Source organism: Orcinus orca, chromosome 16 (assembly GCF_937001465.1).
Source record: "Orcinus orca chromosome 16, mOrcOrc1.1, whole genome shotgun sequence".
Lineage (NCBI taxonomy): Eukaryota > Metazoa > Chordata > Mammalia > Artiodactyla > Delphinidae > Orcinus > Orcinus orca.
The window spans coordinates 72,638,945-72,652,541 of NC_064574.1; the positions used below are offsets into that span (position 1 = coordinate 72,638,945).

Below are 13,597 nucleotides of genomic sequence, written 5' to 3' on the forward strand. Positions count from 1 at the left end.
CCACTGCGCCACCAGGGAAGCCCTCTCTATTCTTTTATGTCCTTTAGGAAAGACTAATAGCTTAAAAAATAAATAGTTCACACATATTTCATGTTAGATTTATGCTTACGTGTTTTATAGCTTTTTGGTGCTACGAATGGTGTTTTTCCTATTATATTTTCTAATCAGAAAATTAGTCTTAGCTGAACAAGAAATGGATTAGATTTTTATATGTTGATCTTGCTGAATAAGATTAGTTCTAACAAGTTATCACTTAATGGTCTTGGGTTTTCATACTTTCTGCAAATGATGACTTTTTTGCCCATTGAATCTGTCTCAAGTAGGAAATAGGGTTATGATTCGAGGTTCCTGCTGCCCATCATTTTTGCCCTTGGGGAGGAAACAAAAGTTTCTTCTCTTTGAAGTGGTTTTCCACAGAGTTGGGCTGTGGGTTCTGGATACCCTAATTTACTCAGACTCAGAAAGAAGACAATTGCTCTGGGGTGATACGTAACACTGGAATCTTGCATTACACTGACTTGGATAGAAAACAGATGGGTAGTAAAAAAAAATTTGACAAATATAGGAAAGTAAAATTTCCTTCTAAAAGCTTATTTTAAACTCTTTTCAGTAAATGGAACTGGAAAATTATTTGTTCATATGGACAAAAATGAAACTGGATTCCCTGTTTCACCCTGCACCCAAAAAATTCAACAGTACACAAAGTAAGAAGTTAAATAATGGAAGGAAAAGAAGTATTTGAGAAGAATATATAGATGAAAAAAATTTTCTAACTCTGGAGATTTATTAAACAAGTTACAGAAAAGCCTAATAATAAATTTGGCCACATGAAACAAAAGAACTTCTGCACAAGAAAGATGATAATTAGAATTAATAATAGCATCTAACTCATAGTTTGAGCATGAATATCAGAAGAGATTATGTCTGTGAAAGGGACCCGTAAATCACTAAGCAAATGGTGGGTTTTTTTAAAAGTATAATTTCCGTTTTATTGTCTTTCCAGGGGACCGTATTTCTTTAGCCTTTAAGGACTTAGCTCCTTCCGTGGGCTTTGGCGGAGGTCGTGGCGCAGCACCCGCAGGCCTAAATCGGGATGGAGGTGTTTGGTCCTTCCGGGCTACCGGAGAACGACTCCTGACTACCTTGCTGTGAACGGCACAACTCACGCAGTAATGTAGTTTCACATACAGCTTCGGAAGCACATAGGACAGTTCGCGCCAGGAGCTCACTCACCGACGAAAACACTCGCTTCGGAAATGTCCCTGACGGCTGCGGTCTCTACGATGTTCCAAATGACGAACTTCTTAACGGCCTTATCCTCGGGCACGCATCGGGCACAGCTGGTGCAGCGAATAGGCTGCACGTGGCCGCGCCCCTTTTTGGCACGACCATTATTCCTTCTTTTCCTGGTCGTCTTGGAAGCGAGGAGGCGAGAGAGCATGGAGGTTGTTTTTAATCTGACCCAGGAAAACGCCTTATGCTCTATTTAGATTGATTTGATGTTAGGAACACTGGTTCACTCAAATTATTTCAAGTTTTGAAGATTTTGTAGTTAAGATTCCATGATAGGCATCATAAACGGATGGGTTCTTGACACCTTGGTTCCTACAAGCTTCATGCAACCTGCTCCTGCAAAGCTTGCCATGGGATTGCAGTTAGTGAGGTAGCTGCAGGTAGTGTAGGTAGCTGCTGCAGTGCTAAGAGCTGAAATACACTGAAATTAACCACAGGTCTTTTTTTTTTTTTTTTTTTTGGTGCATTATAGACTCAGAGCTCCTAAATAGTTACATCAGAGAGATTCTTCTGGTACAATCGCTATCTAGTTGGGGAGGAAGGATTCTTGGTGCTTGCTATCCTGCCCTCTTTCCAGAATTCTCTCTCTGAGGGAGGGGTGGGGGGATCTCTCTTATGAACCAGGCACTCTTCTGTGCACTGGAAATAGAGTGATGAGCAAGACAGACAAGAATCTCTGCTCTCTGGAGCTTATAGACTCTAGCTGGGGAGTCAGACAATAGATAAACTAAATAAATATGCAATATAATTTCATGTAATAATGAGTGCTATGAAAAAATATCTGAGTATCTGTAGCAGACATTGCAATTGCTCCATTCACGTCCCATCAGTGTTTATCATTCTCATGCAAGCTGGCCAGGTTTCCAGCTGCCAGTACCTGCCTGCCTGCGGGCTCTCTCTGGCTCCTGGAGCCTTCTGTGCCTGGGTGGAGGGCAAATAGGATGCACCAGAGAAGTAAGGCTTTCCCGGAAAGCAGCCCTCCACTGATAGCTGATGTGAGTTGTGGATAAAAAGTCTAGCCCCCTCTCCTCTCAGGTGGATAACTCTGAGGCATGTTCTACCCTGGATTTCAGAGTTCCTCAGTGTATTGAGCTCCAATCATCCACAGCAGTAACTTGTTCCATCTCACAGCTTTTATGGGCTCATTTCCTCACCAGTGTTTCCTGGATTACCTCTCAGATAAATTACTTCCCCTTGTCTCAGTGTTCATGTACAGGGGAACCCAAGCTAAGCTTTTGTCAAGAGTAGGGGTAGGGGATGGATGGGAGCTTATAGCTAGGTGCCCACCTTGTGGTTACCTGGTCAGGTGCACACCATAGGGTGGGTCATTAAGAAAGGCTCTGGGGGTTGGACAATCTTTCTGAGATATTGCCTATGCCTTTAAAGTGGGCCCTTGGCCACTGCTAAGAGCACAGAGGGGCCGTGATATCCGAGCAACTTCCTGTGGTGATCAGAGTGTGAAAGTTTTTTTATCAAAAATAAACCCAGCTTATTTATTTATTTATTTTTGCATTCATTCTTTTTTTAAAAAAATTATTTATTTATTTATTTATTTGGTTGCTCTGGGTCTTAGTTGCAGCACGTGGGTTCCTTAGTTGTGGCATGCAAACTCTTAGTTGCAGCATGCATGTGGGATCTAGTTCCCTGACCAGGGATTGAACCCAGGCCCCCTCCATTGGGAGTGTGGAATCTTAAGCACTGTGCCACCAGGGAAGTTCCACCAGCTTATTTATTAAAATATGTCCCCACACCCTTGTTGGTAGCTTCTCATCCTGATCCAATGGTCTTATTTCTTTTTCCTCAGCCTCCTTTCCTGCTAACAAGAATGGGCCCTTTGTTGTTTAAATTACTTATTGGTGTTTTTCTTTTTTTTCTGATTATAAGCGTCACTTTTTTTTTGGTAAAAAAGTTTTAAGTACACAAATATATATAGAAGAAAATTAAAATCACCCTGTGGCAGATTGAAGCTGATCACAAATTCTTTGACACACCTCCCACTGAGACGTGACATCTTTGTTCCCCTCTCTTAGAATGTGGTCGAGCTCTGTGACTGCTTGACCACTAGAATATAGTGGAAGTGACTCTGTGACAGTTTCCAGGTCAACACCTTAAGAGACTGGGAACTTTCAATTCTTATCTCTTGGAATACTTGCTCTTGAAGTCTAACCACTATGCTGTGAGCAGCCCAAGCCACATAGAGAGGCCACATGGAGGTCCTCCAGCTGACAGCTCCAACCGAGCTCCTGGCCTGCTGATGGTACCAACTTCCAGCCATGGGAGTGATCTGTTTTGAAAGTCCAGCCGAGCTGAGCCTTCAAGGACTCCAGCCCCAGTCACCATCTGACTGCAGCCATCTGAGATTCCCTAGTGAGAACTGCTGAGTCTAGACAATCCACAGCACCATGACACAATGAGAAGTTGCTGTTTTAGACTTGTGGTTGCCAAGGGAGAGGGGATATGGGGCGGGGATGAACTGGGAACTTGAGATTAGCAGATGCAAACTATTCTGTATATGTATAACTGAATTACTTTGTTGTACACCAGAAACTAACACAACATTGTAAATCAACTACACTTCAATAAAATAAAATAAATTAAAAAAAAAGTCGCCGTTTTATTTGGAGTAGTTTGCTCTGCAGCAACAGAGTAGAACAGACCCATTGTCCTATGATCCAGTGACAACCACTATTAACATTTTGGTTTTCCGACACATACGTATATATATATTTTTGCAGTACGCGCGCCTCCCACTGCCGTGGCCTCTCCCGCCACAGAGCACAGGCTCCGGACGCGCAGGCTCAGCGGCCATGGCTCACGGGCCCAGCCGCTCCGCGGCACGCGGGATCCTCCCGGACTGGGGCATGAACCCGCGTCCCCCGCACCGGCAGGGGGACCCTCAACCACTGCGCCACCAGGGAAGCCCAACACATACGTATTTTTAAACAGGTAATTTTAAAACAAAATGTTCAGAATTTTAATGGAATTTTTTTCAGAGCGCACACATTTCTTTGCTCTGGTTATTAAGAAAGCCGAACTAAGGGCAAGAGAAAATATGTTGGAGAGAGTATGTTTTGGTTTGGTGTTCTATGTAATTTCATGAAGATATGCTGGTGTGTCTTTGAAAACAGCTTGTGCAGACATCTTTGACTGTACTTCTCAGATATTTCTTAGGATAAATTCTTGGAAGTGAAAATTCCAGGGCAAAAGAGTTTGAGGCTTTTTTTTTTTTGGCTGCGTTGGGTCTTTGTTGTTGTGTGCGGGCTCTCTGGTTGCAGCAAGTGGGGGCTACTCTTTGTTGCGGTGTGTGGGCTTCTCATTGTGGTGGCTTCTTTTGCTGCGGAGCATGGGCTCTAGGCCACGGGCTTCAGTAGTTGTGGCTCACGGGCTCTAGAGCGCAGGCTCAGTAGTTGTGGTGCCGGGTTTAGTTGCTCCGCGGCATGAGGGATCTTCCTGGACCAGGGCTCGAACCCGTGTTGCCTGCATTGTCAGGTGGCTTCTTAACCACTACGCCAGCAGGGAAGTCCTGAGGCCGTTTTTTTTTTTTTTTTAAAGCAAAATAATATTAAAAAAGCACCGCGTAGAGGACTTTGCTTGTGGTGCAGTGCTTAAGAATCCGCCTGACAATGCAGGCGACACGGGTTCAAGTCCTGGCCCAGGAAGATCCCACATACTGCGGAGCCACTAAGCCCGGCGCCACAACTACTGAAGTCTGTGCGCCTAGAGCCTGTGCTCCGCAACAAGAGAAGCCACCTCACTGAGAAGTCTTTGTGCCGCAACGAAGACCCAACGCAGCCAAAAATAAATACATAAATAAATAAATTTATATATAAAAAAAAGCACCAGGTTTCTCTGTACCTGAGTTGACCTTACTGATGGCCACATAGGAGGACAGCTCTGGCTGCCAGGTATTCTCACTTCCCTGGGCAGGAGGGAGGGACATTTTGCAAAGCGTGCTTTCAGGGAGACATGTTCTGGGGGGCAGGTCATAAGTCCATGCTTTGCTGTTCATAATGTTTCTAGAAGCAGGTGGGCAAACAAAGCCACCTATGGGTTGGCGACCCTGATGGCTTGGGCCGGGAGGCTGGGTAGAGGGGGCAGGTCTGGCAAGGCTGTGTGCTCACTGAGCCTTCGTCCTCTTCTTTTGAGTCTCTGACAGACTTCTGCCTCTTACTTCCCTTTTTCGGTCCTTCCTGGCTTTGGTGGCCTCCTTGAAGTGGCTCAGTGGTGCCTGCAGCCTCACGGCTCCTGCTGTCTCCAGCGATGACTCACAGAGTCCTTCTACTAACAGGTGAGCCAGGAGTTGGGGGGCCCTCAGAGTGAGGAGGGGGGGAGTTTTTGGGTTTGTGAGTTTGTGGAGATAAAGGGTACAGAATACTTAGGAGTTAGGCTGGGAGAGACAAAGGGGATTGGGGGAAGGTTAAGGGATTCAAGCAGCAGAGTAGAACTAGACCGAGAGGCGATGAGCGGAGAAGCTTTGGATAAATGACTCAATTCACGGACTATGCAAGGGGGTTTGGCTGGTCCCTTCTTCACAGAGGAGGAAACTGAGGCCCCGAGAGGTGAAATGACACGTCTAAGTGTGCACAGCAGGTCTTGGCTTCTCTTCTTGGAGTGTTTCTTCTTGGATTCCACCTCACCTCCTCCTATTGGTCTCCTCTTTTCCAAGGACTCAGGTGTAAATGTTTGTTGAATGACTGACTGATCAAAATGATTCAAGTTTTTTCCCTTTGTATCTGTGTTTTGTGGACTAAGAGCCAGAGAAGGGAAAGAAATGCTTGAAAGTTGCATAGGAAGGAAATTAGCTAACTGAGTCTTTAGGAACTTGATTGTTGGGCAAATCAGTGGGGTGGGAACCCAGGGTGGGGCTCAGAGAGGGGCTGAATGCACCTGTTGATGGAAATGATCAATAAACAAGAAAAGAGTTTTCTTTGAGCCAAACTGAGGACTATAGCCCAGGAGACAGCCTCTCAGAGAACTCTGAGGAACTGTTCCGGAGAAGCATGGTTTTCAGCACAGTTCTATATCTTGTCAGAACAAATAACATCAAACAAGTCAGGGATATGCTCCTTCAAGGTTAAAAACAAAACAAAACAAACAACAGATATAGTTGTGGCACACGGGCTTAGCTGCTCTGCGGCACGTGGGATCTTCCTGGACCAGGGCTCAAACCCGTGTCCCCTGGATTCTTAATCACTGCGCCACCAGAGAAGTCCCCAGGCTGCTTTCTTAACTGTCTCCTTCTGTCCTCCTGACTCCCGCCCCCCTTGTTCTCCCTCCAGCCTTGGCCTTATGTCACGGGTTCAACCTGGACACGGAAAAAGCAGTCATCTTCCAAAACAATGCAAGGGGCTTCGGGCAGAGCGTGGTCCAGCTTGAGGGATCCTGGTAAGGGCCACAGGGGGACTCCCTGCTCACGCACTTTCCCTCCAAGGCTTAACATACCTGAAAAAAAAATCACAATTTCCTTGATTTGTTTTTTTCTTAATTTATCAGAGCTCTAAATTCAAAAGATACAAAAGAGTGTGATAGTAAGAAAGTCTCTTCCTCACTCCCTTCCCCCAATTCCCTCCCTAGCAGGGTCCCTGTTGAATGGTTTCTCGTGTGTTCTTCCAGAGAGATTCTACAGTGCATAGACCTCCACGTCATCCTACACACAATTTGTTGCACACATTATACTCAAACTACAACCTGCTGCCTATTTTTGTAAATACATTTTATTGACACTTGGCTACCCCTACTCCCCACTTGTCATTTATTATTATTATTTTTTATTATTTTCCAATACTTATAAAAATTTTACTGGAGTATAGTTGATTCACAATGTTGCATTAGTTTCAGATGTACAGCAAAGTGATTCAGTTATACATATACATATATTCATTCTTTTTCAGATTCTTTTCCCATATAGGTTATTACAGAAAATCGAGTAGAGTTCCCTGTGCTATACAGCAGGTCCTTGTTGGTTATCTGTTTTATATATAGCAGTGTGTGTGTGTTAATCCCAAGCTCCTAATTTATCTCTCCCCCTCACATTTCCCCTTTGGTAACCATAAGTTTGTTTTTGAAATCTGTGAGTCTGTTTCTGTTTTGTAAATAAGTTCATTTACATCATTTTTCTCTGTGTGACTTACTTCACTTAGTATGATAATCTCTAGTCATTTATTTTTTTAGGGCAGTTTTGGAGCTATAGTAGCAGAACAGAGAGTCTGGGACAGAGACTCTATGGCCTGCAAAGCCTAAAATATTTACCTTTATAGAAATAATATTTATGGAAATAATGTTACTTTTCTAGAAGAAAGTTTGCTGGCCTCTGCTCTATACTGTCCTTGGCATTTTTTTTAAATTAATAGAGCTTGCTGATTTTACCAAATAAATGAAAAAAGAGCTTACTTGTTCTTTTTAATGCTTACATCACATTCCATTATTTGGAAGTACTGTAATTTACATTTATATTACATTTAAATCTCTTTTAAAAATTTATTTATTTATTTATTTATTTATTTATTTAGGTTGCCTGGGTCTTAGTTGCGGCACACGGGATTTTTGTTGCGGCATGTTTAGTTGCGGCATGCAGGATCTTTAATTGCAACATGTGGGTTCTTAGTTGCAGCATGTGGGATCTAGTTCCCCTACCAGGGATTGAACCCGGGCCCCCTGAATTGGGAGCACAGAGTCTTACCCACTGGACCACCAGGGAAGTCCCCAAATCTCTTCTTAATGGACATTAGATTGTTTCCAAACTTTTGCTATATGAACAATGTTGGCATTTTGTACATGTGCAAGTATATTTTGGAAGTAAATTCCTAGGACTAGGATTGCTGGATCCAAGGGTACACGTGCATATGTAATTTTAATAGATTTTTCCAAATTACCCTCTATGAGGGTGGCAACAATTTGCACTCACACCAGAAGTTTATGCAAACACCTACTTCCCCACCCACTTGCCAACCCAAAGTGTTAGCAAACTTATGATCTTTGTAAATTGAACAGGTGAGAAACGGTATCTCAATTTACTTTTAAACTGCATTTCTTTTTTTAAAAAAATCAATTAATTAATTAATTTATGACCGTATGGGGTCTTCTCATTGTGGTGGTCTCTCTTGCTGTGGAGCACGGGCTCTAGGCACGTGGGCTTTCGTAGCTGTGGCTCGAAGCCTCTAGAGCGTAGGCTCAGTAGTTGTGGCGCACGGGCTTAGTTGCTCCACGGCATGTGGGATCTTCCCAGACCAGGGCTCAAACCCACGTCTCCTGCATTGGCAGGCGGATTCTTAACCACTGCGCCAGCAGGGAAGCCCTGAATTTCTTTTTTAAGGAGAGATTTATTTCCTTTTCTGTGAACATTTTTTTTCTTATCTGTTGCCCATTTTTCTCTTGGTTTGTTTTTTTTCCTTACTGGTTTGTGGGAGCTCTGACTATACTGAGGAAAGTAGTCTGGGGTATGAGTTGTTCATCTCCCTCCCCCGGTTTATCATTTGTTTTCTGACTTCGCTTTTGGTAGTTGATCAGATACAGAAATTTATTTAAAATGACTGTGGAGTTGAATGTATTCACTTTAAAATGACCTCTGGGTATTATGTCATTCTTAGAGAGTTCCTTCTCACTCCAAGATTAAACATTTTCCCATTTTTGGATTGTACATGGATTAACTCATTTAATCCTGATAATAACCTTGAGGTAGGTACTGCTATTATCCATATTTTAGAGATGAGAAAATTGAAGCACAATAAGGTCATTAGTTGACTTGCCCAAGGTCACACAGGAAGTAAGGGTGGGACTAAATTTTAATTTCGGGCAGTAAAACTCCAAGGCCTTTATTCCTGTCCTCTATGCAATATTGCATCCCTGCCTGAATGGGGAAGTGATTCCAAGTTGGGAAGGTAGACTGTCTACCTTCATTGTTTGGCCTTCAGGATTTGGAAATTCTTGAATTTACTGAAATGACCTCTGGGAATTCAAATGACTGGATTACGAGAATATTCACAATAAACAATCAGCGGTTAAAAAAAATTCCCATGTTTTTCTTTGCTGAATCTTCCTCCTATTTCTGGGAGTTGGGGAATCCCTGTGAGGTTGGCTCCCCCACTTTTATTTTGGGTGGCGGAACTTCCATGGTCTCCTTCTCTCCCCAGATATCATAGCGTTCTCTTGTCCCTGTGGTGAGCTTTTCCCACTTCTCCCCCCAGGCTGGTGGTTGGAGCCCCCCAGGAGATAAAGGCTTCCAATCAAATGGGCGGCCTCTACAAGTGTGACTGCAGCATGGGCAAGTGTGAACCCATCCCCCTGCAGGGTGAGTCACTGCCCCTCGCTGGGACCCAGGGCTAGGGTTCCACCTCTGTACACACCTGGACTTGCCAGACGTTGCCTTTGTCTTGGGATCTGTGATGGGGGCCCAGGGAGCCAGCTCCCTGGCCTCTGAGCTGTATGCAGGCACCCTTGGACACCCCTCTGTGTCACTTTCCATGACCTACGTGCCTCTTTGAACCCCTCACACCTCCATGTCTCCCTGGTTGAGGTTCCTGTCCATCCCCTGTCCAGTTCTTACACAGTCCCGTCCATCCCCGAGGGTGACCATATATATATCTGTCCCCTCAGTACCCCCGGAGGCTGTGAACATATCCCTGGGCCTGTCTCTGGCGTTCACCACCAAACCTTTCCAGCTGCTGGTGAGTTGCGTTGGGTCATGGGAATGTCCCAAGGGCAGGAGTTGGGGGCCTAAGACTGCTGGGGCTGGGGTCTTGTTGGGTGGAGGTGCTGGGGTGAAAGGACAGGAAGCAGGGACAGCTCCTCCCACCTGTCCCCTGCGCCCTAGGCCTGTGGCCCCACTGGGCACCATATCTGCAAGGACAACACCTATGCGATCGGCTTCTGCTTCCTGTTTGAACCCAACCTACTGCAGCAACCCAGGAGGCTCCCAGAGGCCCTCAGAGGTGGGTACAGACAAGTAGCATGAGACTGGAGGGAGCTGGCAGGACTGGGCTGAGGGGCTCATAGTCTGGGGTGTTATTTAAAAGTCTTGGTGCAGAAGCATGAGGGAACTGGGTTCCAGTGCAGAGGGGGCTCTGGAGAGGTGCTAGGATCTTGTGCTTTGAGGGAAGTCCTGATATAGCCACCCATCCATATGAGACAATGTCTCAACCATTGTCCTTAGAGTTAGTGCCTGGACTCAGCCTGGCCACAGTGCCTGACCATAGCCTTTGAGGCTCTAGCTGGTGTGGCCCTCGTCCACCTCTCCAACTTCTTTCCCAAGCGTTCTACCTTAGTCACTGTGCTCCAGCTGCCTTTCTTCTCCAAGAACCACACCAAGCTGTCCCTGCCTCAGGGGCTTTGCACTTACTATTCCTTCAGCCTGGCATGCTCTTTCCCCAGATCTCAGCTGACAACCTATTACTGTCATCTCAGCTCAAATGTTAACTCTTCAGAGAGACCTTCCCTGAGTGGCTCTTCTAATAATTTCCACCATCACTTCCTACCACATTGCCCTGCTTTGCCCTCTTCATACCTATATATCCATATTTTACTTCTTTCTTTCTTTTTTTTTGTGGTACGCGGGCCTCTCACTGTTGTGGCCTCTCCCGTTGCGGAGCACAGGCTCCGGACGCGCAGGCTCAGCGGCCATGGCTCACGGGCCCAGCCGCTCCGCGGCATGTGGGATCTTCCCAGACCGGGACACGAACCCGTGTCCCCTGCATCGGCAGGCGGACTCTCAACCACTGCGCCACCAGGGAAGCCCTTTACTTATTTCTTAGATGTCCTTTCTTCTGGGATGTAGGCTCTGTGATAGCCAGAGATTTTGTCGAGCTTGTTCACTTGCTACTTGACAAATTGCTCCTGAACTTAACAGCCAAAAACAAGAAACATTAATTATCTTACAGTTTCTGTGAATCAGGAATCTGGACACAGACTAGTTGGGGATCTCTGTCTCATGGTTTCTCAAGAGCTTGAGGTTGTCAAACCAGGGGTGTGGTCTCATCTGAAGGCTCGACTAGGGGAAGATCCACATCCAAGCTCACTTATAAGATGGTTGGACTGAGGGCCTCAGTCCACACTGGCTGCTGGTTCCTGCTTCCCTCACTTGCTTGTCCCATGGGCTTCCCCACAGAACAGCTCACAACATGGCAGCTGGCTGCCCTCAGGGTGAGTGAACAAGGCAGTGAGAGAGCAAGAGAGAGTAAGAACCCAAGATGGACGTCACAGTCTTTTATAATCTAATCTCAGAAGACTTCTGCCATATTGTATTCTTTGGGAGTGAGTCAAAAAGTCCAGCTCACAGGGAGGATGTAGAGAAAAGAGAACCCTCCTACACTGTTGGTGGGAATGTAAATTGGTACAGCTACTATGGAGAACAGTACGGAGGTTCCTTAAAAAACTAAAAATATAGCTACCATATGATTCAGCAATCCCACTCCTGGGCATATATCTGGAAAAGACAAAAACCCTAATTCAAAAAGACACATGGACCCCAGTGTTCATAGCAGCACTATTTATAATAGCCAAGACATGGAAGCAACCTAAGTGTCCACCAACAGAAGAATGGATAAAGAAGATGTGATATATATATATATATATGTATATACACACACACACACACATAAACAGAAACAACAGAATACTACTCAACCACAGAAAAGAATGAAATAATGTTATTTGCTGCAACATGGATGGACCTAGAGAATATCACACTAAGTGAAGTAAGTCAGAGAAAGACAAATATTACATGGTATTACTTATATGTGGAATCTGAAAAATAATATAAACGAACCTACATGCAAAACAAAAACAGACTCACAGACATAGAAAACAAATTTATGGTTACCAAAGAGGAAAGGGAAGTGGGAGGGATAAATTAGGAGTCTGGGATTAACAGATACACACTACTACATATAAAATAGATAAGCAACAAGGATTCACTGTATAACACAGCAGACAACATTCAATATCTTGTAATAACCTTAAATGGAAAATAACCTGAAAAATATACTTGAATCACTTTACTGTACACCTGAAACTAACACAATATTGTCAATCAACTATACTTCAGTAAAAATAAATAAATAAAAACTCCAGCTCACAATCAAGATGAGGAGATTATGCAAGGGTGTTAACTCTATCAGGAGGTGAGAATCTTGGGGACCATCTTGGTGGCTCCTTACCCTTGTTCCTCAAGCATCTGTTGATTGAAAGAGAGTAAGTGAATGAATGTTTTTATCCAGTTGATTTCTTTCTTTTTTTCTTTTTTTTGTGTGGCTGTGTTGGGTCTTTGTTGCTGCACGTGGGCTTTCTCTAGTTGCGGCGAGTGGGGGCTACTCTTCGTTGCAGTGCGTGGGCTTCTCAGTGCCGTGGCTTCTTTTGTTGCGGAGCATGGGCTGTGGTTGTTGAAGCACGCAGGCTCAGTATCTGTGGCACGTGGGTTCCAGGGCGCACGGGCTTCAGTAGTTGTTGCACGCGGGCTCAGTAGTTGTGGCACATGAGCTTAGTTGCTCTGTGGCATGTGGGATCTTCCCGGACCAGGGCTTAAACCCGTGTCCCCTGCATTGGCAGGAGGATTCTTAACCGCTGGGCCACCAGGGAAGTCCCATATCCAGCTGATTTCTGACACCGATTTCTTCAACTCCTTGGCCATCTTTTTGCTTGTTTCCAAGTTGGTTCTGGAACCAAGGGCAGATATGTCTTCCTTTTACAGTTTTCTTTTTTCTCAAGCTCCTTTGAACTTCACTTTGACAATAACCTTCCCTCCTTCTTCACAGAATAAACGAAGACTGCCAGGTGTAAACTCCTTCCACGTCCTCCTTCTCCGTGTCCAGATTTCCTGGCACCACTCTTGGCAGCATCTCACTGATTTTAGAGGAAGACCTGTCCTTTCCATGAGTAATTTTTCCATCTGGGCTTTTGAGGCCCTCTCGCATCACCAACTCTGGGGTTCACATCTTTAGTCACTTGCTCTCTCCAGGAACCTAAATCCCAACCCCTCCTTTGAATGTAAACCTGCTCATGCTACCCATAACTTAAAAAGAATCAACCACTCAAACTGATAGCAATGAAAATAACCTTCCCTCCCCCGGTCTCCTCTCCATCTTCTGCCCTCTCTCCTTCCCTTCATCACCAACCTTCTTGGAAGGGATCTCTCTCCTTGCCTCCATTGCCCCCATGCTGTGATCCTTCACCCTTTGACATCTGGCTCCTGCCCACCCATCATATAGACCTTGCTGTTGCCAGTGGCATCTGTGACCCTCTAAAGGCCAAATCTCTATTCTGTCCTCACGTTCTCTGACTTTTCCAATGTGACCTGCAGATCACCTCTTCCTTC

At 45.0% G+C, this 13,597-nt stretch overlaps 1 protein-coding gene and 1 pseudogene across 3 annotated transcripts in view; one reads left to right on the forward strand and one right to left on the reverse strand.

Moving 5' to 3' along the window:
• Positions 1-968: 968 nt before the first annotated feature.
• On the reverse strand, positions 969-1,441 carry LOC101274099 (40S ribosomal protein S26-like; annotated as a pseudogene).
• Positions 1,442-5,430: 3,989 nt separating this feature from the next.
• The window catches only part of ITGAM (integrin subunit alpha M), a 37,884-nt gene continuing 29,717 nt past the window's right edge, over positions 5,431-13,597 (forward strand). Inside the window, exons 1-5 of one of the 3 annotated variants that reach the window (XR_004482724.2) lie at positions 5,431-5,581; positions 6,573-6,678; positions 9,477-9,580; positions 9,886-9,956; positions 10,103-10,220. Coding sequence is in view for 2 of the 3 variants with exons in the window: in XM_004268727.4 (XP_004268775.2) it covers positions 5,554-5,581; positions 6,573-6,678; positions 9,477-9,580; positions 9,886-9,956; positions 10,103-10,220 (427 nt within the window). In the remaining variant the exon portion in view is untranslated. The remainder of the gene's footprint in view (positions 5,582-6,572; positions 6,679-9,476; positions 9,581-9,885; positions 9,957-10,102; positions 10,221-13,597) is intronic. The other 2 variants (XM_004268727.4, XM_012532700.3) reach the window with 2 other exon arrangements.